This window comes from Saimiri boliviensis, chromosome 1 (assembly GCF_048565385.1).
Source record: "Saimiri boliviensis isolate mSaiBol1 chromosome 1, mSaiBol1.pri, whole genome shotgun sequence".
NCBI classification, from domain to species: Eukaryota; Metazoa; Chordata; class Mammalia; order Primates; family Cebidae; genus Saimiri; species Saimiri boliviensis.
The window spans coordinates 161,721,818-161,749,553 of record NC_133449.1 but is presented as its reverse complement, the minus strand read 5'-3'; the positions used below and the strand labels follow the sequence as shown (position 1 = coordinate 161,749,553).

General features: G+C 37.7%; 1 protein-coding gene across 4 annotated transcripts in view; it reads right to left on the bottom strand.

Annotated features, from left to right (window-relative positions):
* The window catches only part of HTR4 (5-hydroxytryptamine receptor 4), a 198,826-nt gene that overhangs the window by 36,316 nt on the left and 134,774 nt on the right, over positions 1 to 27,736 (bottom strand). For all 4 annotated transcript variants that reach the window (XM_003933996.3, XM_003933995.3, XM_074379593.1 and 1 more), the window contains one exon: positions 21,655 to 22,223. In XM_003933996.3, the coding sequence (XP_003934045.1) occupies positions 21,655 to 22,223 (569 nt within the window). The remainder of the gene's footprint in view (positions 1 to 21,654; positions 22,224 to 27,736) is intronic.

Genomic DNA, 27,736 nt, shown 5'->3' with positions numbered 1-27,736 from the left:
TGGCTCAGAGAGAGTTAAATGCTTTCCATCAATCCTGGACAGCAACTTTCTCCCTAAAATGTTCTCTTCTTTCCAGTTGGAAGTCTATTCTTATTACAGCAGAATATGCAAGATTTCTTCCCTAAATAATGAGATCTAACTATTTCTGGATTAGATCTGAACATAGCTCTGAACATAGCTTTTGTTCATCCTTGATTCATCCTTGGTTATATGTTCCTTCCTCCAGATTTTCCACATGGCATTTTAAAATGTAAGCTCTCTAGATAACTCAAAATGTGCCCTGAGGCCTTTACATGCTACCTTACATTTGTATCTGTCTTATTCACTGAATATATCTATTGAGAGAAAAAAGAATGAATGAAAGAGAAGGAATGAAAGTATAAAAGGAAGGTAGGAGAGAAGGAAGGGAGGAGGAAGAAAAGAAGGAGAAGAAGGAAAAAAGGAAGGGAAGGAGGGAGAGAGGGAAAAAGAAAATAAGAATTTCTCATCTCTCATTGGCTATATTCCCTTTGTATTAATATTGTCATCATTAGCAACAATAAAAATAACCACCCATTAGTGCAGTAATGGTGTGCCAGGCATTGGGCTAAGTGCACTATGTGCCTTAATTCCTGTATTATACCCGTTTAACAGACAAGGAAACTGAGCTTCAGGGAGTATAAGTAATTTCTCCAAGGGTACACAGTTAATAAATGACAGGGTCAGACTTTACATTTAAGTCATTTTTGACACAAGCATCTGTGCTATTAATTGTTCTACTATATTGTCATTCATCATTTTGACAACTACCACTAGATACAGTATTAAGGTCTCACTGTCTCTAGCATTTTTTGTCCCAGTATGGCAGACTCCTAGGTGCAATGAGTATGTACAGGGGTGCATGTTACAAATGTTCCACCTGGGAGAAACCTACACTGTGATGTGGCTTCTTCATTCATTGCAACACAATATGACTGTGACACTAACATGGGACTCTTTCCTGCTAAATCCACCTGACCATTAAGGAGTCATTGCCAAGTGGAGCCAATATTTTCTATGCAGTAGAACTAGGGAGATTAGGTGTAAAGGGGAAAAAAAAAATCCCTGCAAAGGTAGGAGGAAAGTAGGGAAGACAAAGAGAGGGGCTATGTGAATGAACATAACAATGAGGGGTGAGGATAAAAGACAAGGCCAAAAGATCAGAGCTAAAGAAAAAAAAAAAAAAAGCCATGTGGCTGGGCATGTGCAAGGCTCCAGAGCAGTTGGAGAGAGGAAGTTCTTTGAGAAGTGCTTTCCAAAGGGTTACATTGGTGCGCTTTCTCTCTCTCTCTCTCTCTCTCTCTCTCTCTCTCATACACTGACACACTCAGCTTCACTACATTGGCTCTCTTGTACACTTCTTCTAGAAATTTAAATAAAGATTGAAAATATTCTAAAATTGCTATTTGGTGCCTAATGCCCGGTTACATCAACATAACTCTGGCCATGGAGAAAGGACAATGGCCCAGCCTCTAACACCATGAGGGACTTACAACCATCTTTCTCTCAGCAAGGCAAAAGGGAACTTGAGACTAATGATAGAGTGATTTTACAGGCAGTCAGCTCATAGCCGCCGTTTTTATTGTTATACTCACATAATTGTTCACAGTTAACGGTTTAGCGTCATACGTGTTGTAGGTCTTCATGTATGATTAAAAACAACACATGGTACATTCTGCTACACCGCAAGAGACCTCCCTCCTGTGCAATAGATCATGCTCAGTGCACAGGGCTTTAACTCTCAGAAAGCCCACTTCACTCCCAGCTACCAGGTCACCCTACTAATTCAGAGAAGAAAGCAGCAGAGTGTAGCAATGTGAGCAATAAACCAGAAGACTGGGACTTGGGTTCTAATTCCTTCGGAGCCTCCAGTTGAGTGACTCTGGATGACTTCATCCCTTTCCTCTGCCTCACTTTTCCCATTTGTTCAATGAGGGGGAGGATAATCTATAAGATCCTTTGCAGCTCTGACATTCTGATGCTACGAGTAGCAGGGATGGTGGGTGACAGAGACAGGGCTTCTGATTGGGCACCAGCTGTGTGTGGGACTGTTCTCCAAAGCTGTGGGTAATTGTTTCAAATTTGGCTTTTAATATTCTATTGTTAGTATCTGATACTTTATATTCCATGTAGAGGGAAGAGGTTTCACTGGAATCACAGGGAGGGTAATTTTTGGATCTGTATTAAAGAATCTGAAAGACCTCAATTTCTGAATCTGTGAAATTACATTGCAAAGCTGTTAAACGTATCTGGATAGGATAGGATAGGGTGGGGCTGAGATGCTACAACTTAAAATGCAGCGAGATCACAACTGTCTCTCCTCAAACATATGTTTGATCAAAAACATTGGCAGAGCCACTCAAAATCCCTGATGCAAAACATCATTTAAAAAGAATCTTTCTCCAGTATTTTAACAGATGAGTTTTTAAAATGCAGTTTCTTGTTGTAATAGTTTTGGTAAAATCCTTGACAATTTACAAAGCATTTTCATAGTTTTTTCACATTTAATCTTCAATGCAAATCTGTAAGGCAAGAAGGTACAGAGTCTTATTTCCACTTGAAAGGAAGAGGAAAGTGTGATGCAGGGGCATGGACTGATCGATGGGTAGTGGTGGCTCTAGCGCTATAACTCAGGTATGCTGCCTCCCAAATCAGGAATTCTGCCCACTGGGAAACATGGAAATCATTTCTGTGGTGGGAAGTTTTATAATGAAGTTTAATATTAGCAGTTAGTGAAATAGACTTACAATTGCCTGTTCTCTAGAAGAAAGAATAGGAGGAGGAGGAAGAAGAAAAGAGGGAGGAGCAGGAGGAGAATCACTTGCAAAGTCATCTTTCTCAAAGGTCCAGAGGCTATGTGCACGAGAATTATATTGGGTCTTTGTATAAAATACAGATTCCCAGGATTCACAACAGACCTGTGACAGTGAGGGGAGGAGAGCAGGGGTGAGGTGGAGAGAGCAGCAATCTACCTTTTAAAAAACTGCTCTCAGCTGATTCTTATGCACACAGGTGTATGAGATTTCCCTCCGGATATTCTACTCACATGGGAGAGAGAGCTTAGAGATAGAGACTTTGGGTACAGCAGCGAGAAAGCACCAGCAGGTCACAGGGGCCAGAGCTAGAAGTCTGAGGCATTCATCGACGATCCCAAAGGGAAAGGAATGGAAATAATGAAATGAGACATAAATTTCAGCAAAGTATGAAAACCAATAAATACCTACTTGTATTTATTTATTGGATAAGTGGGTATTGATTGGTTTTCATCACATTGATAGGTAAACAGATGAGAAAAGATTTGATGATCATGAAAATGAGAAAGCAAAAAATGTTAAGAGATATGCACAAAGCAATGTTTTTTTAGGTGCTCTTCATGTGATGAGAAATAGAATTCTTGGGTATCGTTAGATGATAAAAACTGAGTTGTCTATAAACTGCAAGACACATAGATTTGTAACAAGTTATTAGCAAGTTCGCTTATTAAAATTCCATTTCTTCCTTTGTCTTTAGATTCACTATCAACTAGAATTTTACGAGGCTAGAAGATCAAGTGTTTCCTAAACATGGAATGTGTTCTGTGAGTGATATCCAGACGACGGGCACAGCGTTAAATAGTCTACGTAACAGCAAGGGTATTCAAATAATTTCATTCAGTCATTCTGACTCAGTGGTCCCACTCTGGTTTAACAAGTCTCTAACACCTAAAAAATGCATTGCAGGCTTTAGGCTCAAAGCCATTGATTAAAAAAAAAAAAAAAAAAGGATAAAGTTAAATTTTAATAACTTTGTTTCATTTTCATTGCATTTATTTAAAAAAATTATCTCCTGTATATAGTTTTGCATTTAAGGTTAAGATACAGAGTTTCCTATATATATGTACTTATATACATTTAAAATGTATTTAAAGAAAAATAGTAAATAATAGCATGGAATGGGTGGAGTGGTGATATGACTTAACAAATCATGAAAATAGCATGCAAGTGACAAAGGCCCCTATCAGACAGATAAGAAAACTAAATTGCAGAAAGCATAGTGTCTTGGCAAGGACATAAAGCAATGCATCCACAGGGCATGAACTCTAGGACCTTTCAACTGTTTTGTGAAGCTTGCAGAAAGCTGAGCTTTCGCAGTCTGGGATGCCTAACATTGCGGTCTCTGGACAAAATGTATTTTCAAGGGCCCTTTAATTCCATCACCAGCCTCAGATATGTCCATGTTTCAATACACCAAAGCGTTAGATCAAATCAGGTATGGCTGATTCTAATCCCAAAGTACTTCTTGCCCTGTTTCTCAATATGCACACAGAACTAAGAGGTCAAACCAATATCCTTTCGAGACTTTTTTTTCATTGTCTACCACAGTTCCTAAACGAACAATAAAAGAATTGAAACTCTGAATCTTTGGGAGTCAGATTACCTACCTGCTTTTTCTATAGTATTCCAATATAAAAGAAACTAAAAATATCTAGGAGAAAATACATGAAAAGTATGTTGTGAAAACAGCCAATATTTACTGAGTGTTTATTATGTGTCAGCTACTATGCTAAGAAATTCATGAATTATTTCAGATAAATTTCACAGTAATCCTATCACATAGGTTTTATTATCTGCAGGCTCTGGCTGAGTGGAACGAAGCCTAGTAACTTTCCCTAGGTAGAATATCTAGAGCAGGCGTCCCCAAATTTTTTACACAGGGGGCCGGCCAGTTCACTGTCCCTCAGACCGTTGGAGGGCCGCCACATACTGTGCTCCTCTCACTGACCACCAATGAAAGAGGTGCCCCTTCCTGAAGTGCGGTGGGGGGGCCAGATAAATGGCCTCAGGGGGCCGCATGTGGCCCACGGGCCGTAGTTTGGGGACGCCTGATCTAGAGAGTGGTGGAGTCAGGATCTGAACTCAAAGTGTCACTGAAACAACATCACTAAATGTGCACCTTCATGGAACAGACATTCTCAACCCCTAAACAGTGCTTGTGAGAAGCTGCCGAGGTGAGTGACAGAGAGTCAGGTACATAAAAAATGCTTAAGATACTGAGGGATAAGCTGAGCTTCCAACAGCAGGGCAAGCAGGTGGTAAGAGAGCCCAGAGACTGAGGGGAAAGTTTAGAGAGCTCCTATTGAAACTGTGCCTTAAAGGAATGTGTAGGCTTGTGCCAGGCTGGAAAGTGAGATAGCATTTGAGGCAGCAGAGATGATCCAGAGACAAGCTAATTCACTGTTTGGGTAAAGCTGACCAATCCTGTATGTTTATTGCACAAAGAGTTAGGTCAGGGGAGCTGGGCTGCAGGGGTGGGGAGAGCTGAGGGAAATGAGCTGGAAAAACAGACTGGGTCAGGCCAAAAAGGGCTCCATATGCCCTTCCCTCTCTGCCCACTGCAAGTCCCGCTATACTGCTCAAGGTTATCCTATTCCAACTCAATCCAGCTGGTATTTGCAGTTTAAAATCCCACATGTCTAAATGGCCTTTCCATCTTCCTGAGTGATAAACATGAAGCAGCTTCTCTCTTTATGGCTCTATTATATACATAGTCCCAAAAGAAAACCAGAGGCAGAGAAAATAATTTATAATTTGCAACTCTGTTGAGAAAAGAGCACCTAAAATCAACAAACTATGTGAATAATCTTTCAGTTCAATTCTAGAACTCACCCTTTTGAAAAGTCGTGGAAAAAACGGACTAAATGCACAAGTCTCCTGGGAGGATCTGGTTAATTTTATATTGTGTTTGTTTTTATGTAGCTTCCAAGGGAAGAAACCGGACGGTCAAGAAAAAGTGTGAAGGTAAAAGCTCAACTGTAAGTTCCTTAACGGCAGGAATCTTGCCTGTCTAGATCTTTGCTGTAGCCCCACTGCCTAGAATAGTGACTGCGTCCTATTAGGCATGTAATAGAAGACAATGGATGAATGGAGGAAATAATGAGTAAGTGAGAAATTGACGTCGGAGTTCTGAGATTTGTGCTCTGGTGTTTGTTCCTCTCATGATGTGGCTCCATTAGCTTAGCAAACTTCTTAAGTTCTCTGAGCCTCTCTTTTTTTGTCTGAAAGATATGAGGTCAGCAATCTACTTCAGGTTATTTTTAAGAAGACTTCAACAAATAACTTCATGGAGTAGTCATAGGAGACTTTGGAGGGATGGGGCAATGGTCATGATTCTTACACATGGCTCCACACCAACACCTGTTTTGTTCAAAGCAATTCTATTTTTATTGTTTGCACTTCCAAGTGAGATTTTGTTTGAAGAAAAGATTGCTACGCTCTTCAGAAGTATTAGATAACCACTGGACTGTTTCAGCTCTCATATCACTTCCAGGTAGATGATTCTAAGCTTTTATGATGAAGACAAAGAGAAGTAAACTTTGATGAAACTTTGCAACAACTAGGACTGTCAAACAATATAATGCCTAACCTTGGGAGAACAGATAGACAGCTGCTTACAGACAAGTGAGAGAAAATATCACTGTATTGGGTGGAACATTTGACCAGATCACTTCTGAAGCCCTCTCCATGTCTAAGAATCAGCAATTCTGAATTTTTACAAGAGTTTTGAGTTAACTATTAGGAGTACAGTTTTTAGTGGTTAACAGCAAAGGGATGTGGAAATTACTAGAATCCTGGCCCTACAATCACCAGTTGTGGGACCTTAGCCAAGTTATTTAATCTCTCTGAGTCACAGTTTCTCCATCAGTAAAATGAGGACAATAATACGTGCTCCACAGAGTAAATGAGATGACTCAATGAGACGTCATACACCATGCACTTAGCTCAATGCCTGGCATATAAACTGCTGCTCAATAAATGGTAGCTCCTAAGATAAGGTACTGAGGATTATACAGATGGTGAAGACTGAACCAAAAGCCAAAGTATTCCTAAAGCAACTAGTTATTATATATGACAATCACTCATATCTGTATATGTATATGTGTATATATTCAAACATATGTGTGTGTACATGTGTGTATAAACATATACAGACACTCTTTTCATGAAAGTCGGAAACTCAAAGCAAGCAATCCCAATTTACACATGGATGAAGCAATTAAATTTTATCAGCCAGCAGAGAAAACAAAAGTCGGAAAAGCACAAAAGGAACTTGAGTAGAAACCAAATGTATTTGTTTGTCAGGTTTACCAAAATACGAATTCACTCATTTCTGTGAGAATAATAAATAATCTCCAAACACAATTCTAACTGTGAAATGTTTCTAAGAATCTTGTTAAAAATAACCTGAAACAGGCATGGAAATAAAGACAATTCGGAAACCATTTTTCGAAAAGTAGATTCTTGGCCCTTTGGCTGAATATAAGCAGAATGTCCTCAGCAGTTTGTTGACATAACCAGAGACATCCTTGATCAGGGCTCGTAAATGACCTCACAACATTTCCAGCAGGACAGCAGCTGGAATTCGGCATCACTCCTTTTCCCACTGTTTCACCTGTCCTTGCACTTGAAGTGTCTTTCCTCCTCCTTCTGAATGTACTGCTCAGGAACAATCCTGTTTCTGATCAGAGGGCTTTATGGTGATTTTGACACCACACCATTTCCCTTCAAACCCTGTTCCAATAATGAACCAGAGTTCCAGAAATAAGAGCCTTGTCCTACTAACCACTGTTCCTGCCTTTTTGCCAATAAGATGGCAGTGATTATAACAAGAATATCATTTATTGATAACTTACTGTGTTTTACTTGTGCTCCCATTTTGCACGGGAAGAAACCAAGGCACCAAGAGATCAAGTAACTTAGGCAAGATCACACAGCTTCAAAGTGGCAGGACCAAAAATCAAACTAAGGCTCATCAAAATACCAATTCCCATGCTTTTAACCGTAACACTAAGCCATTTCATCAGTAACCTGCTTCCTCCTGCATTGAGATTCTGTCTTTTTCTTTCCAGAGCCTGATGTCCCAATCTTAATTGCCTCTGTATGGAAAAGGAAGTATCATAAAAACTGAATGAGAGGATGTATCCCTAATTCCAGCCCAGAGCCGCTTCTTGCAAAGCTTTGAACAGCAATTTGTTTCATAGTAAAGATTCAAAGAACATATATTTATCCTGATTAGTAAATATATCCAATTTTTTTTCCAAATGCAATCTCAGGCATCAAATCATCTGCTTACCCCTGTGCATCTAGGGATATTTCTCTTTTGAAAGTGTCTACATTTTCCACCAACCCCAGACTGCCAAAGATTCAGTAAAGGAAAACAGAATGGTCCCCTGCAATGGACAGTATCATCTCTGACATATCTGTTCTCACTAGGAATATTTCCAGAAGTTCTCCAACTTCCACCAAACAAAATGTTACACTGGCTGGAGTAGAGTTTGCTCTCCCCTACACTGAACTGCACTGTGGGAAGATGCTCATGATTTTGTAACTAACAGAATCACAAAAAAAGGGGCTGAGAACATGTTATTCAATCTACTCACCTCTTCCCCAGAAATGTTTACTAATGATCATTCAGTTCTTCCAGTTACTGATATTCAGTCAGTCAACAATTTTAATTGACTGACAGTCATCCAACTTCCTCCTTCAACTTTACTAGCAACTCCCTATTAAGACAATCCATTCCATTTTGTGCTGAAATTCAGGTTCTTACAACCTCAATCCTTTCTTACCTCTCTCCCTCACACTATGCAGAAGTTGAATTCCTCTTTCCCCTAACTCTTTAAATATATAAAAGCAATAATTATGACCTAAAATTTCTTTGCTCCAAGCTCAGCATTCCCAGTTTCTTTCACTGTTATTTATACGTCATAAATTCCGCAGAGAAAATCATGGCATTTACCCTCTTCTGAATTCAGCTTGTCAATTCCCAGCGTAAGATGAAGATTTTATCATTTCTATGGACCAGCTACCTGCACCATTCCACCATGGACTAAACACACATTTACATGGGAATATGGTTTTCCAGTGGGTATCTCAGTGTGCTTTGGAGGAGATTTCTTCCTGAACAGCTGCTCTGACTAAATTGGGAGGGCTGTGTCCTCGCCAAGTACGTGCCGTAAGAGAACAAGCTCCTAGAGCCTGCCTCGTAGAAAGGGCTTATCTACAAGGTTACTGCCGGCACTCTAACCACAGAAGTTCAGGACCCTTCCTCCTAGAAACCATATCAGTTGCCTTTTACAGGGCTTTTTTTGGGGGGGTGGGGTCATGCCCTAAGAATGTATGAGGATTAAAATGAGCCAAATGGTGCTGGGGTTGAACCTCCTGGCATTCTTTAAAGACCTCTCCTGTTGTCATTGTCGGTGGCAAGGAGGTTATCTGTTGTAAAGCTCAGAGGACTAGTTTAAAGCAGGATTTCTTAACCTTGGCGCTATCTGGAAACCTAGGGCCAGATAATGTTTTGCTGTGGGGCTGTTCCATGCATTGTCAGATGTTTAGCAGCATCCGTGGCCTCCACTCACCATATACCAATAGCATTCCCCCATTGTGACAACCCAAAATGCTTCCAGACGTTGCCAAATATTCTTTGGTAAACAAGATTATTCCTGATAGAAAGCGACTGGTTTAAACCGACACATTCTCAGTGGTCTAAGACATGCAGTTAGATCTAAACTTAAAGCATGATCTAATTTAACTGGTGTTGAGAGAGATAATGACTTCATGATGATCACCAAGGGATTAGAAGACAGGTCTCCTGCTCTTTCCAGGACATCAGTGGTTGTCAACCCTGCTGTGCACTCAATCCTAAAATAAATGGATTTCTGGTTCCCAACTAAACCAATTAAAACAATCTCTACAAGCGAAGCTCAGGCTCAGGTATTGCTTAAGGGGCCCCAGGTGGCTGCAATGTGTAGCCAGGGTTGAGGGCCAGGGCACACATCACACTGCCTTTGTTTTTGACCTCAAAGCACGTTGGGCACTTCTGGAGCTGAGTCTTGTTTGGGGGCTTGCCCCGCAGGGTGGCATGCACAATCCCTCTTTATTGTGAGCACTGATCTCAGAGGGCTAGTACATAGAATCCCAACACTCTGACAGCAGGTGCACCTGTGCAGCAAAAGGGGGAAAACAAACACACGTAGAATGTGCTCGACTTGTTTGACATGGCTGATATATTTTATGTGGGGTCAAAGAAATACCTACAGGTAATTCAAAATCCAGAAGGAATATTCAATATAACAGTCTCAACTGTTCAGCACAGGGCATGATGTATCCAGGAAACAAGTCTTGTTTCATGTTGCTTAAACAATTATTTATAAACAGTGTGATTAATTTATTTCTGCCTTTTCTTCTAGTCGAGGAGCTCTCTGTCCCTTGTTTCAGGAAGAGTGTTTGGAACATGGAGACTTCTATTGACTCATTTCTTAAGAAATACTTATCAGGAAGCTGAGAAAATAACTGGAGACCTGGAGGAAGATGTTCTACCAAGATACTGATGGTATACAAATACTTATAATAACAATGTAGCAGTTTCCATTCATTGAGTGCTTTCTGTGTAATAGGAAGTGGCATATCCCTGAACAGATGTTATCATTCTTAACCTTAACAAAAGCCTTATGAAATGGGTTATAATATTATCTCCATTTGACAGATGAAGAACAAAACATGGAGATGTTTGGTCAAATGATTAAGGTCATATTGACACTAAATGGTAGATCTCAGACAGGACTGAAACCCAGGTGGGCCAGATTCCAGCATCTGCAGCCATGACACTGTACTGAGTGAGATGGCCCTTTGATTACATGTCAATGATTAACTTCCACTAAGCTAGAAGCAGGAACTTTTCCTGAACAGTAAGTCTCAGTGGAGGGGATAATGTTTCAGCCTCAACACATTTGCCCAAAAGAGAAGCAGGAGAGAAGCTTAGGCCATTCAGTTAACACATTTCTAAAGAGGAAGTACATTTTGCAAATAGTACTAACTTTTCTAATCCGGAGTATTTGATGAGACCATTGGGGTTCTTTTGCAGTTGTTATTCTCACTGTTTTCCTGGTGTGATCTCAACAAGAACAGTTTTTTTTGAGAGGCTAGTTCATGTTGTAATGGGGACCAAGGCCGGCTTTATGGGTATGCGACCAGGGCATATACAGGAACCCAGATCTAGACCTAATGCTCTGCTATTGCCACCTTGAAATTTTTAATAACTCTATTCTTAAATTTGTGAATGTTAGTAGAATGTGTGTGTACCAAAAAGTGAAATAAAAACAATTGAGTTACTTTTTTGCACTATTCTGGTGAAAACAAAATATATAAGGATGTGTGAACTACCTACCATGATTTGTATAACTTTGATAATTCCACATACAAGTTAAATACTCTTTTATTTGTATTTGAAATTGGCATTGCACAATGTAAAAGTGAATGATAAATTGATTTATGTATCAATGATAAATAGATGATAATGTGGTGTTAAGAATTTTTAAAATGTCTTTACTAGAACAAACATAATTAGCAAATAAAAAACACCCAGACAAGTTGGGAGTGAACAAAAAGAAAAAGGCTTTACATTTTAATACCTTTAAGAAGACTTTTTCCTGCCTTTTGAACAAGTGGCTTCTATTTTTATTTTGCATTTGGCCAGCAAACTATGTAGCCTGCCATGGTAGGGGTTAATGGAGACAAAGAAGGTCATCCTCATCCATCTTTGATTGACCCAGATTAAGTCTATTTTGGCTCAAAACAATGAGGTAAATGTTGAATACAATTGTAACCTCTAAAGTTCAAGGCAAAGGCCATAAGATGGCTTTTAAATGTCAAACGGCTTTCCAACATTAGCAGAAACCTCCAAGGATTTAAAGTAAATCAAATCTAAATCATTTCCTCATCCATGGGCAAAAATCTTCCAATTCACAGTGTGAAAACCTTTATTTAAATGGGGAATTCTAAGGTGTTGAAGTTAAAAGTTGACAAGTGGTTTCACAGTGAAAAAACAAGTATTTCAGTTATGAAATTAATACATATTTTTTAAAGTGGTGAAAACTTATTCTGGCATACACAGTCCAGATGAACCATGAAGTATGATAAGAACATCTGTTTATTTAACAAATATATTAATTGAGCAATTTCTGCACTATGGGAAAATTTTAGGGAATAAAAGTGGCATAGTACCTGCCCTCAGAGACTGGCAGTCTGGCTGGAGAGATAGACATGAAGTCAACAACAACAACAAAAATATTATAAGTTATTATAGCTGTTATTTATAAAGGAGATAAGAAGGGACAACCCAGATTTTTTTTAATTCTGTTGTGTTTTGGGGGGAAACCTCATTCTGTTTGCCTCTTATTCATTTTCACTTTTTTTCTATGTTTATATTTTCTTCCTCTATTGATTACATATGGAAATCTGAATACACTAATATTGTGCATGAAAATGTTAAAGATTTATAGAGCACATCCTCTAGAATTAGTTGATTAGTTGTTGAACATTGGATGGTAACAAGAGTTAGTTAGTCTGAGAGAAGGTTGTATTGCTTCCTTCCAGAGAAAAGGCACATATAGCTTTGGAGCTGCTTGGTCAACAAAACATTTTACGATCATGAAAATTTTCTATATTTATGATATCTAAACCAATAGCCATTCACCGCATGTGACTAACGAATACTTGGAATATAACTAGTGTGACTAAAAAACTGAGTTGCTAATTGTATTTCACTTTGGTTAAATTAAAATTTAAAGAGTAACATGTGGCTAGTGGTTACCCTATCGTACAACACAGATCTGGAGATCTCAAGTCAATGGACAGCCTGTTTATCATGAGGATTGATGGTGGATAACAGAGGATGGTAGCCAAGAACTGAGTTAGAAAGGCAATAAGTTCTTTGGAAAGTGCTTGTAAGAGTTCTTAGACTTCTTAGGAATGTGGTAAGTGTCCTGGTTTGAGTAAGGTTTGAACCTGAGAAACCAGGGAAGAATCTAAGCCTGGTGAGAGAGCAGAGAAACCCATCTCCAAAGCTAAACTTTTCATACAATCTCTGCTGTGTTGCCTAATTTATGAATAGTCTGTTCTTAAAATTATCACTCCTATGTGGACAGAGCATTGAAGTTGGCAAAGCAATTTCACATCAATTATTTTGTTTTATTTTCACAATGAAGTGGTGAAATAGGAGGATGGGGATTATCTACCAAAGAAGCCAAAACTGGAGTATTTGGCAGATTTTGTGTAGGGAAAATCTCTGTTCTAAGGTGACAGTCAGCACCCGTAGTTCCTTTTCTGCCCTCCGTTATCTGGGCTAATAATCATGGAGACAGTTAAACAGAAGAGCGAGTAGGCCAATGGAGTAGGAACAAAGCATTCACTCATCCCCTCGTCAAGTCCTACAATGCTCCAGGCACTTTACTAGACTCTGAGGATACAAGAGGCAGAAACACCAGCAAGGTCCTTAGTATTTATCCAATGGACAAAGAACCCCATAAACAAATCCCCAAAGAACCTCAAATCAAATCAATATGACTTGTTCCTACCACCTGTCACCTTGTTGTGGTCACAAGACTAGTCATACCATGTCTCCCAAGTGAAGAGATTCACTTGGCTTAAAGCATGATGAACTGAAGCAGACTTCCAAAAGGAATTTTCTACTAATTATAGTTTACCAGTTAATTAGATAAAGTTGTTATCTTTTGAGAGATTCTGGGTTGGGTATGATGGCTCACTCCCATAATCCCAGCATTTTGGGAGGCCGAGGTGGGTGAATCACAAGGTCAGGAGTTTGAGACCAGTCTGGCCACCATGGTGAAACCCTATCTCTACCAAAAATACGAAAAAATAGCCAAGCTTCGTAGCGGGCACCTGTAATCCCAGCTACTTGGGAAGCTGAGGCAGGAGAATCGCTTGAACTCAGGAAGCGGAAGTTGCAGTGAGCAGAGATCAAACCATTACACTTGATCTTTGCACACTGCAACTGGATGACAGTGTGAGACTCCATTTCAAAAAAAAAAAAAAAAAAAAAGAGAGATTCTATAAGAACCTAAGAATTGTAATATGTAATATGTTTCAAAACTTGAAGCCCTGAATCACAATCAGTGCCAGCACACCTTGGGCCATTCTGATCCGCAAAAGTCTAGGACTGTGGCTCTAAACAAGCCCTGTCCTGATTCAATGAGTGGGACCCAGGAATCTGTGTTTTTACTAAGCAACCAGATGATTCTAATGTGAGTGGTCTGCCAATCATGCTTTGAAGGAAAAACAATCAATAAAAATAAAAATTAAGAGAAGATAATTGCACTCGCCGAATTTCCAACAATAATATACATGGAGAGCAATAAAAGAAATTGGGATATTTATTCTGAAAAAGAAATGCCTCAGAAAGAACCTATGGGCAAAATATACATAAAGGGCTGTCCTAACATAAGAGATATAACCTGGTTTTCTCTTTCTCAAGGCAGAATGACGGTCAGTGAGTAGAAGCCACAGGAATGGAAACTTCAACTCAATATAAGGAAAACCTTTTAAGCTCTAGAGCTGCCCAACCTTTGAGCAGGCTCCTCAGGTGGGAAGCTTCTCTCATTGCAAGAGTTCAAGCAGAGACTGGATATGCATTGCCAGTAATGACAAGGAAACTGTTGATGTGTTAGCAATTCCCTCAGCTCCTGATAAACCTTGTGCATACCTGCAGTGATGTCCACCTTACTGTAATTCCTTGCTTGTGTATCCCTTGTTTCAGTGGTTCCTGTTTATATCTGCTGCGTGCTGCCTGCTGCATTAAGTGCTCAGTACATGGTTCCTGTAAATCAAACTTCAGAACTTAATACATTGAGTTCCAGAATCTGCAAACCTGGAGTTCTAATAGGCCTACAACCTCAAAAGCAAAATCTGGGTTTTATAGCCATCTCTTCTACTATCCACAATGAACCTTTAGCAATTTGTCTGCTCTTCTGTACAGTTTTAAAGTTTGTTTCCTTCAATAAGTCTTACAATTTTAAGGAATTTTAGTAGTTATTGCTTCTATGGCTAGTATTTTTTGTTTTGTTTTGTTTTGTTTTGTTTTTTGAGACAGTGTCTGGCTCAGTCACCTGAGCATTCTAATTGGTTATTTCTCGTGTGTAGAAAAGTCACTGACGGTTGAGTCTTATTGACCATCCTTATGAAATATCTTATTACTTTTCACAGTTTACAGCGGATTTTCCTGGAATATGATCATAATAGATCATATAGATGACTAATAAATAATGGCAACTTTGCTCTTTTTCCCAATATTTATATATCGTATTTCTTTTTTCTGTCATTTGAATTTTGCATGTACAATGTTGTCCACAAGAGATAATATGACATCATCATTTTATTCCTGACTTTAGTAGGAATGCAGCTAGTATTTTATCATTAAGTTATTTCTTTTCTTCTCTGTCACTGTGTTCAGTGTGGGTTTCCTAGAGTGGGAAAAGTGATTTCTATAAGAGTAGGACAGGTATTGGTGGGTGGGAAAAATGCAGCTGCAGAAAAAGATTAAGGATGAAACAAGGAGAAAGAGGCTGGATCCAAATTCACTGACAATCTGAGTTTGTGCACTTGATGAACCTCTTAGAATTCCACACACGGGCACTATGCCTCTTTCTAATATATTCATGCAGACAAATTAAAAATTTCCCCAAAACATTTATATGACAATAATTTATAGAAGCTATACTTAGAAGACCATGTAACCTGTATGTCTAGACAAACGGTGTCATCATCCAGTCAAATGCCATCTTCACTTTTATTTTGATCATGGGTTGCAAATTTCCAAAGACCCTTGTTCAACAGAAAATAGTCAAACACAATTGCAAGCATCTCTGCTACTGTGTACACTACTTAGCACAATTTTAGTAACCAAAATCCTCTAAGATTGTCTTGCAAAAGCATATTTTATTTCATTGGCTACCCATCTGCATATTTAATAATAAAATTTTATGTCAATCAAAGAGCCATATGGATAGGGCCAACCTTAGGAGATCTATGATTCTAAACCATTGAGGACAGACTGGGCTGTTTCTAATTCAACTTGGAGAAATGAAATTCCATTCTGTCAAAAAGACTTTAAAAGAAAGAGGCCTCACAATATCGGAGTGTTGTCATGAACTGGGTCTTCCCAATGTGAGTCCTGTAGACTAAGTTCTCTACACCTTTTAAGATCTCAGGGAAAATTTCAAAAACAAAACAGTTTTCAATTTTGATTATTTTAATCCTTCATAAATCTGAAGAGAATCAGGAAGACCTTTCATCAGCAAAAATGTATTAATCAGTTGATCATCTACTGTTATACAGATACTATGTGAGATACTAGAGAAAAGAAAGCCATAGTTTCTCCCCTCAAGAAATATTTGATGTGATAGGAATTAAATAAGGAATTCTCTACTCTAAGGCAGTAGGAACATCATGAGAAACGGTGCTGCAGACAGGCCACTGCCATCCAGCAGAAGTAGAAAAGAACAAATGACGAAGTTGAAGAAATGTTGAAAAGGTATGTTCTGAAAACCATAGGAAGAAGAGTTTGATCCCAATCTTGAGATGAACTTATTTTAAATTGATTATTTATTTGAATAGTCAATGAGTACCCAAAGATAGAAGTCAACAAGTGGTTACTAAGACTAGGCCTATTTGATCTAAACTTACTTCCTTTTTTAAAAAAAAATGAGTATGAAAATGCCTTTGTTTGAACAAGTTATTAGTCTTCCATGGTTTGTAGGCAAACTACAGAAATATGAACAAAATGGTAGAGTTGATAGATTAAAGAATGACTCATTAACTTTAGCCAAAATGTCAAGGTGAACATGGAAAGTTGTAATCAAAACTCTGACTCTAAGTGGCTGGACAAGACAGAGTTTTGAAGTCAGAAAAAGATGGGTCTGCATTCCAGCTTCATTGTTTACTATTTGTGTGACTCTGGGCATGTTACTTAACCTAACACTCAATTTTCTCATCTTTAAAATGACAGCGATAATAATACCTTACCTCTTTGAGTTATAAAAATTAGATGTGATGATGCATTTAGAGCTCTTAAATATAGTAACAAACATTATTTTCTGGAATAATGTTAGGTATCGTAATCATTATTATTAATAAAATAGAAAGAGGTCTCCAGTGACTTGTCCAGTACTTTTTAAATGTTTGTCTTGGGTGAGGTAAACAAAGGCACAACTATAAAATGTTAAATTTTATACATGCAGCTAAATATTCATTTATCTTACATTTTTATGATTTATATTTTGCCCCCATGGTTGAATTTTAGAGTTATTTTTATTTAGCTCCATCTCTTCAATACCAGCTGATTGGTTTCTTTTTAAATCTTTAAGCCTGCCCTCTAATATGTTAGTTCTCCCTCAGAGCCACAGAAAAGTGTCTTGATTTAGTAACATGATACAAGATTATTCCATTTATGGAGATAGGGATGACTCAGAAAACTTGTGGTTAGAGGGTGAGATAATTTGGATGTTCGTCCTCTTCAAATCTCATGTTGAAATGTGATCCCCAGAGTTGGAGGTTGGGTTTAGTGGGAGGTGTCTGGGTCATGGGCTTGGAAGACACATGAATGGCTTGGTAACCTTCTTGCAGTGACGATCGAACTGTCACTGTATCAGTTATTGTGAGATCTGGATGTTAAAAAGAGTCTAGCACCTCCCTCCTCTCTTTCTTTAGACTCTTGCTCCCTGTCTTGCCATGAGACATGTATGAAACCCCCTTCATCTTCTGCCATGAGTAAAAGCTTCCTGAGACCTACCAGAAGCTGAGACAATGCCGATGCCACACTCATGCAGCCTGTAGAGTCATTAGACAAATAAACCTCTTTTCTTTATAAATTACCCAGCTTCAGATATTCGTTTATAGCAACGCAATGGGCCAATACAGGGTGTAAGAGCATAGAACCAAGAATTCTGTTTTGGTTGCTTTACTTTTGAGATTTCTTTCTTTTTTTTTTTTTAATGGAAGGTTATTTTTATTGTTTGTTTGATGGAGGAAATCATGGAATACAGTGAAGCTTTTTCCTTCTATTTAAGCAGACTAAGGCGAACCAATCTGAGACTTGGATCTCAGTTTTCTATCGCTATTTCATGTGAAAATATGTTATACTGGTTAGGCAGGTGGATTCGGGAGTCAGCAGCTTGGGTTAGACTCTTGGCTTGCCACCTTTTAGTTGTATAGAATCATGGACAAGTTAGTTCATTTCTTAAACCTTCAGTTTCATCATCTGTAAGATTATTATTCTCATTTTACTTTTGAGATTTCTAAGAGATACCTACATGCGGTTGTCAAGGAAGCAAATTAGATCTTCTCTCTGGAGGTCAGAGGAGTGTTATGTCCTGGAGATACTGATTAAAGAGAGAGTTGACAGCATGAAGATGGTATTTAAAGTTATACATGGTGAATGTGTAAAGTAAGAGCATAGTCTGAGAAGAGTATCAAAAGCCAAGACCTGAAGAACTGCAACAGTTAGAGGCCAAAGAAAGAAGGAAGAGCCTGTAAAAGAAACTGGGAAAAAGTTGCTGGTGAGTTAGTAGGAAAACCAGGAAAGTATGGTGTTAAGGAAAATTAATGTGGGAAGTATTTTAAGAAGGAAGCTGGGCCAACTCTTAAAGTAAGAAGACCTTTTCAAAATCTGAAGCTTCTATACGTCAAAAGTTAACCAAAGTTAAAAAATAGGCAAGAGATGGAGAGGTGTATTTGCCAAGTCTATGACACAGAATATAAAAAAAAAAATCCAGAAATATTAATAAGAAAAAGACAACAAAGTCATCACAAAAAGGGCCAAACACATAAAAATGCAGTTTATATAATAATGAATATAAATAGTAAATAACTAATTTAGAAGAAGTTCAATCTGATAAATCACTGGGTAATGCAAATTAAATGATATGGAAATTACTTCTGCACCATCCTAATATATTTTAATTAAGAAAATATTAAAGATTAATAATATTCAACGTTGGTGAGGAGAAGGAGTACAGGATACTCTCACACTCGCAGATGAGAATGCAAATTATTACAGTGTGCTAGGATGCAAATATTATAGTAAATGTAAAAATTTTAAATGACCATACCTGTCAATAGAGCAATTTCATTTTTGATAGCTATCTGAAAGAAATACTAGCATATGCACCAAGAAATGTGTTCGAGAGCATTGAAAACAGTACAGTTTGCAATGGCAAGTAATTGGAAACACCTATATCATCACTAATACCAAAAAATGAAATAAATTTGAATATGTATTTTTAATACAGAAGATTATGGAACAGCTAAAATGAATGAGTTAGAGCTGTACTTTCCCCAGTGAAAAGATCTTCAAAATGTTTTGTTAAAGGATAAAAAACAAAATGTAGATAAATACATATAGAATGATTCCATTTTCTAAGTCAAATATTCTTCACCCCCACAGAAAAACATCACTTATGTTTTTGAAAAGTTTTATGAGTGTTTGTAAATACATTGAAAAGATCAGCAGACTAATGTTAACCATTTTCTCTGTGAACAGCATAGGATTAGCAGGATAAAAGCTGACACTAATTTTCATTGTTTTGGTTTTATATTTCTTGAATTCATCTGAATTTGCTGATGCTCTACTTGTGGGATTTTTAAGAAATATGCAAAATTTTCTTAGTTGTGCTAAGTTAATACAGTTTATCAGAAGAATTAATTTTATGATTTGTTAATTCTTCAAGAATTAACAAATCATAAAATTAAGTTCCTATACACATCAGACAACATGTTGGGTATCTGGTATATAGCATTGAATAAAATAGGCAGAATTCCTATCCTTTGTGAGATTTACCCTCTAGCGGATGCAGGTTTCAACTATTCTGTGTAGGCCACTCTTACCCTTATAAGATTCTCCACCCCCACAGGAAAACATCACAGACCTCACGAAGAAATTTATGGAAGAAAATATGGAGTGTACATCCATACGCCATCTCCAAATTGTCTCTGCTTTACGATCATCCTGCAGATTACCAGACACAGCAGGATTTTAACAATACATCCTATTTAGTAAAATAGGCTTTCTTGGGCTGCCCTACAAACTCCCAAACTCTCTATGACAGTTTCTATGGGGAAAAAAGCCATCAACTGCTAAACAACTGATTTAGCAAATGAAGTGCTGGAGCATGCGCTGTTTGTAAGTTGTCAACAGCCCGTACTTAGGCAACTGCTAGCTTAAATAGCTAAAACCTCTTTGGCACCCACACAGAAGTTTCTGTACACACAGTTCATGGTTGAATTCTTTCTATGACACTCATGAAGGCGTAATAATTAAGAGAGAATGTCAGCTTCTAGGAGTATCCTTTGGGGCCTTTCCACCAGCTGAAACCACAACACCATGCTAGGCTTTAGCTACAAATCTGCCTACACTTGTAGCAAAAAATGGAATTCATGCTCTGAGCAGCCTCTGAGGCAGAGCATTTATATTTTAAAGCAATTTTTATTTTTCTTTTCTTCTTTTCTTACACATGCAAATGAAAATATCCCCCAATTTTCAGCTGCCAGAACAGCTGAATACTAATCATCATCAGAAAAATTAAATGCTTGTCTCAAAGAAGGAACTATTCTTTAGAAATTCCTGTGCATCTCAGGGCAAAGAAAAAAAGTGTCATTGACAATCTAGTTTTGCTACAGGATGAATGCACTCATCACAACCAGCTTTTCATAGCTGAGAACAATTCTAGCCCAGGGTGACCAGAAATTTCTCAGGGTTTAGAAAGAGGTATCGTAACTAGACACTGAACATTCGACTCCAAAATCACTACCACTTCCATTCACCTATGTGACCTTGGAAAAAAAAATCACTGCACGTTTCCATATTCTCTTATATTTCATTTCCTTCCTTATACTGTTCTATTTGCTTGAAATGGCTTCTCTGCTTTCTCCTCCATGTCTCAAATTCTTATGAAATACTGTTCTATGTTCTGTGAAGCCTTCCCTGAGCTTCTTAAGCCAAATCAACTTCCTTTTCTTTCTACCCCAATTCTAGATTGCCCATACACCATCATATCACATGGTATTACTGTTTTATATTTATTATTGTATTTATTTTCAGTTTATCATGTTATTTATGGCCATCTTAGGTTTTCAGGCCCTATGCTATTACTACTGGTCCTAATACTATTAATAACATTTTTAGTACTATTGTGAGTGCTTACTGTATGTCAGGTCCTATATGAATATATTATCTCTACTCATCACAAAACCTGCATGAGATGAGAACTAACATTATTACCTTTCTTTAAAGTAAGGAAAGTAAAACCAAGATAGAGTATGCAGATGGCCAGTAGGAGCACTGAGAGTCAAGACAAAATCTATTTTACTTTAAAACCCGTGCTTTTAACCACTACTCTAAAGTACCACCTTTAAATAATAATAGCTAACATTTACTAAATACTTACTAAGTATCAGGGCATACCGTGTGCTCCACATACACTAGCTAATTTCTCATAAAAACATTGTGATGTAGATACACTGATTATTATCTTAAGTTTTTTAAAAATGAAATTAAGGTTAATAATGTTTAAACGACCCACCCAAGGTCACAGAACTATGGAGACTAGATTCGAACGCAATTCAGTCTCTCTCCAGAGCCTGAGCTCTTAACCACTGCTCTATTCAATGACCAGATGGTAGAATCTTTTTTAATCTTTGCAAATTATATGCAGGTTTCAGGGATAACCCCACTGGAAACAGAAAACTGGAGCATTACCTCTTCTGAGTAATTCAAATCCACCCAATTGATGAACTCCCTTAGTATACTCACCTTAGCACATGTGTGGATCCGTTAATGGTTGTGGTTGAACAAGGGACAGTCTGGCCCAGAATGGAAGGTCTTCGGTAGCGCTCACCATCACAGCAGAGGATGATGAGAAAGGCACGCCTAAAAGACTTATTCAAGAAGGCGTAGAGAAAAGGGTTCAACCCGGAATTGATATAGCCGAGCCAGAGGAAAGCGGTCCACACCTGCCCAGGGACAGTGTAGTCTATGAAAGGATCCACAATATTGGTAACAAAGAATGGCGCCCAGCAGAGGCAGAAGCAACCCATGATGATGCACAGGGTCTTGGCTGCTTTGGTCTCTGTCCTCATGCGGTGAGTGCTATGCTGGTCTGCCGACTGAGGCCTGCCCTCGGAGGAGGCTCCTGCCCGTTGTAACATCTGGATCTGGTGGGCATGCTCCTTAGCTGTGACATAGATGCGGTAATAGGCCAGCACCATGAGAAGAAATGGGATGTAGAACGCCACCACAGAGCAGGTGATGGCGTAGGGCTTGTTGACCATGAAGATACAGTACGTAGAATTAGAGTTCTGGTTGAACTTCCTCTTTTCTATCTGAGAGTTGGAGGGAGAGAGGAAATGAGGAAGGGAGGTCAAATGGAAAGGAAAAGTGAAAAAGGAGTGGGAAAAACAGGGAAGAGTATAAGGAAAGAAACAGGGAAAAAGAAGAAAAGAGAGGATTGAAGATAAAAGGAAGGGGAAAAGAAGAGGGAAAGAAAAAAGGGAGAATGCAAGAGTAAAGGGGAAAGGAAAGAAAGAAGAAAGCTTGTCAGCAAAGCTTTGGTTTTCTTATAAGCCTACAACACAAAGAACCTTGATGACAGAAAAGGAACATGATCATATCCCAGGGCTCAGAGAACTTATCTGTACAAGAGGAGCTGAAGGCTCCGGGACAGGGAGAAGTAAAATAAAGGCAGAATCATTGTTTGTTCCATTTACCCTACCAGTAGTGAAATTCTGCCTCTATTCTCTCTTTCCTGTCTGCTTGCACATAACAGACTAGTGTCTCTTCACAGGATGTCTGTACGTGAGTAACATTAGAGTTCCTCACGGTACATATTATAGGTGCAAATTCCTGCATACTCCCCGCTGCTGCTCCTCCATTCTCATTGCTGATAGATCTGCTGATTCTAAATCTCTGGGCAATGAAGCTCAAATATATGCATTTTTAGCAAGATTTTTCCAATAATTCCAAAGCTCATTAATAGTCGAGAACCACTGCTCTACACCATTCTAAACTTAGCTCTTTGGGGGATGCCAGGAAGCACTTTTCTAGACTTATTTCTCTACTTATTGAGTTCCCTGATAAATATTTGTCTCCTTTGGATAACACAGAGTAAGAGCGTGTGTTATAGAGTAATAACCAAAAGGGACCTTAAGACTTTGGGGAAAAAAAGATAGATGTTTTCATGAAAGAAAAGAATATATAGATTGGGTAGGGCAAGATCATGAGGGACTTTGGCTCCCAACCAGAGTTAGAACCTAGACAATACTCACTGCCTCAGCTTACTCTCCTCCCAGTCTCTCCTGAACCCACTCCATTTATGTGTTCAACCTAATCACTGCTTTGAAACTGCTCTGGTCAAGGCTGCCAGTGACCTCTATGTTGCCGCTCCTCCTTTTAAATGAGTCATGTACATCTTTGACACAGCTGAACCCTCCATCATTCTTCTTTCTTTCAAACATTTTAGTGAACCAAAATACATATAAAGTGCATAAATATTAAGTGTATGGATGGATGAATAAATATTACATAGTAAATATGCCTGTGTAATTATTATTCAAATCAAACTATAGAATACTATAAAAAACCCAGCAGCCTCCCAAATGCCTTCTCCTAGTCATTAATATGCTCAAACATAGCCACTAATCTTTATCATCATAGTGTAATTTTGTTTGTTTTCCAACTGTCAATATAATAATAAAATACACACAATCTGCATCTTCTTTAACTTAATATTTTATCACTCACAGTATTCCATGTACATGTAATTTATTCTTTTTCATTGTAGTACAATATTGCATTATAAGAATAAGCTATAACACTACATATTCCAATATTGGCAGAATTTGAGTCACTTTTGGGTTTGGGCTATTTTGCAAAAAACTGTTATGAATATTCTTGTACAAGTTTGTGTGTGTGTACATATATTTTCATCTCTCTTAGGTATATACCCAGGACTGAAATTGCTGTGCCATAGCTTGGATATACAGCCAAATGGTTCCCAAAGGGACTGTATCGATTTATATTCCCACCATGAGAGCAGGAGAGTTCCAGTTACTCCACATTTTCACACTTGGAATTTATTGTCAGTGTGTAGTGGTATCTCATTGTGGATTTACTGATGATGTTCCTAAAGTTTATTTGATCACATAAGTAAAATATTCCATGTGTTTTTTATACTCTTTCCACCAGTTTAGATTACAATTCGTCTTATATTTTGTTACTGAAAAGTATCCCGGGCATCCATATCCACATAATTATAGTGCACTGACATCACTCCCTTTGGAAAGCATGTGAGACTGAGTTTCTGCATCTGTTTCTTGATTAGCACTCTGGTTCCTTCAATGGGACCAGAGCATTGCCTTCAGAATGATGAAATATTGCCTAGATCTTGCCAATCTCAGTTCTTGCAGCTGTATCTTCAGTTTCAATCCAAGTAAGCCACCTCAAACTCAGCGTGCCCTGCTTTCTGCATCTTTGTTCCCTGTTTACTATGTCATGGCTATTTCACTGTAATTTTGAATTAAATCCAATAAACTTGAATCAAATCTAAGTTCATTACAACCCTTCAGTTTCTTATTGCAGTTTTACTGTGCATTTCCCGAGAACTAATCATGTTAATCACTGTTTTGCCCTTTCAATATCCTCTCTTGTGTATTGATTATTCATGTTTTTTCCCATTTTAAAAATTGAGTTGTGACTCTCTTTCTTATTGATTTTTAATATAATAGTTCTTTTATGTTCTAGATGTCTTTTGTCAGATTTATGTGTTGTAAATGTATCACTCTGTAGCATGGCTTTTCACTTTGCTATCTTGTGATAGAAAAAAGTTCTGAAGAACTTATACTTTTGGTTAATACTTTTTGTATCTTGTTTATGAAATCTTTGTTTACCTCTAAGTATAAAGATACTGGCCAGGTGCGGTAGCTTACACCTGTAATCCTAGCACCTTGTGAGGCTGAGGTAGGCAAATTGCTTGAGGCCAGGAGTTTAAGACCAGCCTGGCCAACATGGAAAAATCCTGTCTCTACTAAAAATAAAAAATTAGCCAGGTGTGGTGGCAGGCACCTGTAATTCCAGCTACTAGGGAGGCTGAGGTGGGAGAATTGCTTGAGCATGGGAGTCAGAGGCTGTAGTGAGCACAACTGCACTCCAGCCTGGGTGACAGAGTGAGACTTGGAAGAAAAACAAAATATTTTTGGTTTCGTTTTTTCATTTCTTCTCCTCCCACTTTTTTTTTTTTTTTGGACAGGGTTGCCCAGGCTGGAGTGCAGTTGTGCTCACTGCAACCTCTGACTCTTAGGCTTAAGCAATTCTCTCACCTCAGCCTACCTCGTAGCTGGGACTACAGGTATGAGCCACCACGCCCAGCTAATTTTTTATATATTTTTTTCAGAGGTAGGGTTTCATTGTGTCGCCCAGGATGGTCTCCAACCTGGGCTCAAGCTATCAGTCCATCTCAGCCTCCCGAAGTTCTGGGATTATAGGCATGAGCCACTGTGCCTGGCCAGGTTTTATGTTTAACTCTTCTACCTACCTGAAATTAGTTTTTCTGTATAGTATTATGCACAAGACATGGATATTCAATTGACCCTACAACATGTATTGAAAGGACTATCTTTTGCTAGTTGCATTGCGGTGTAAACCTGGTCATAAATCAGGGGACTGCATATGCATGGCTCCATGTTTGGATTTCCTGTTTGTTCTCTGAGTTGTCTCTCTCTGCATATACTGTTTTAACTTTTATAACTTCATACATCTTAGGTATCTGGTTATAAAAGTCTTTGAACTGTAGTTTCTCTTCTTGAAGACTCTTGGATAATCTTATATCTCAATATTTCCATATAAAATTTAAAATAATGTCTCAGTGTCTATAAAAATCTCCTAGAATTTTGATTGGAATGAGACGAAAAGGATTATGGAAACTGACATCTTTACAATGTTAAGCCTTTGAATTAACTAACATGGTAATTCCTTCCCTTTGTCTTTTTAAGTTTATTTCAATAATACTTCATTTTATAATTTTCTTTGTGTCTTGCACATCTTTTGTGAGATTTATTTCTAAGTATTTTATGTCTTTGTTCTATTGTAAATGGTACCATGTTAAAATTCCTATTGCCAATTGCTGCTAATATGTAGAACTTCGTGAGGACTTTTATTATAAGTTGGCTATGTATTCAGCAACTTTGCTAAGTTAGATATCAATGAATATTTCATGTTTACATTCTTTTGAATTTTCTCCAGGAAATGCTCAAATGATCTGCAAATAAAGGCAGTTACGTTTTTTTTTTCTTTTTTCAATCTTAATACCACTTTCTCATGCTTTATTAAATTTGATAGGACCTCCTGTCTAATTTTGAATGGAAGTGAGAGTAGGTGACACATTGTTTCACCCCCAGTTTTAGGGAGTGAGCCTTCAATAATTTACTAAGTATGATATTTGCTACAAATTGTATGTCAAGGAGCTCTACTTGATTAAGGAAATTACCTTCTATTCCTGGTTTGATCCAGATTTTTAAAAAATCATGTATGAGTATTGAATTTTGTCAAAAAATTTTGGCAGTAATGAGATGAACATGTGAATTTTCTCTCCTTTCTTTTATCAATGCAATGAATTACAATGACTGCATTAAAATTCCTGAAATAAGTCTTATTTGTCCTGGACCCTGTGACACACTAATTTTTCTTAAAGATTGAAGGACTTTTCTACCAACTATGAACACTGCCTGCTGACAGGTCTTAGTCATCAACCTTCTCTAGAAATAGCTCTTGATTGAAGAGAACTGCTTAACACGATGTCACTTACCCTTCTTGGGATCAATCTGCATGTGTGACTATTTACATGCATAAGCTATGAAGAATATACACCTATATGATATACTTGCAAACACACTATTTTATTCATCTACACATTCAGTATCTTGTTTTATAGACTATTATAAGGCTATCATGTATCATCCTCTTTAATTGATATTTTTATCAGTTCAAGAAATATTTCTATATTTCTATCTCAAGTAATATTGCTTGCCTTAAATTTATGCTATCACTCACAATAGTAGAGTAATACCAGCTTTCTTTGAATTATCACTTGCATAGTGTATGTATTTTTATTATTTCATTTTCAATTTTTCTGTCACTTTATATTTAGTGACAGGATATATGCTTCTTTTACAGGCAGCATATATTCCTATTTTGTTTTGATACAGTCTGACAACTTTGTCTTTTAGCATCTATTCTTTTAATAATTAAGTATTTACTAAAATTACAGATTGATTTAGATTTGTCTATGATCTTACTGATATCTATTAATCTCTTCTGTTTCTTGGTCCCTTGTTTTCATCTTTATTGCTTATTCTGGAATAATACTTTATAATTAACACATTCTCTTTCTCTGTTAGCTTATTGGTTGTGAATTCTTTTATTATCTTTATTTTAGGGTCAAAAACTAATTACAGTCTATTTCATACATTTACAATTTCCTTGGCAATGCAAAGATCCCAAACAGTCTGTCTCCATTTACCTGCCCTATGCCTGCCTTTTATGCTATTGTTTTCATGCATTTTAATTCTACATACATTTGAAAACCCACAAGACATTTGTATTATTGCTATTTTAATAGTCAGTGTTCTCTTACACCACCCACATCTTCATCATTTTGAGTGCTCTGCACTCCGTCCTGAATTATGGTGTTTCTGTCTGGAATTATTTTCTTTTTGACTGAAAAATTCCTGTAAGAGTCAGTATAAAACCCTGAGTGGAAAAATTGCCTCCATTTTTGTTTGCCTAAAAATGTCTTAATATCATCTTAATTTTTAAAGCATATTTTCATTGGGTATAGAATTCT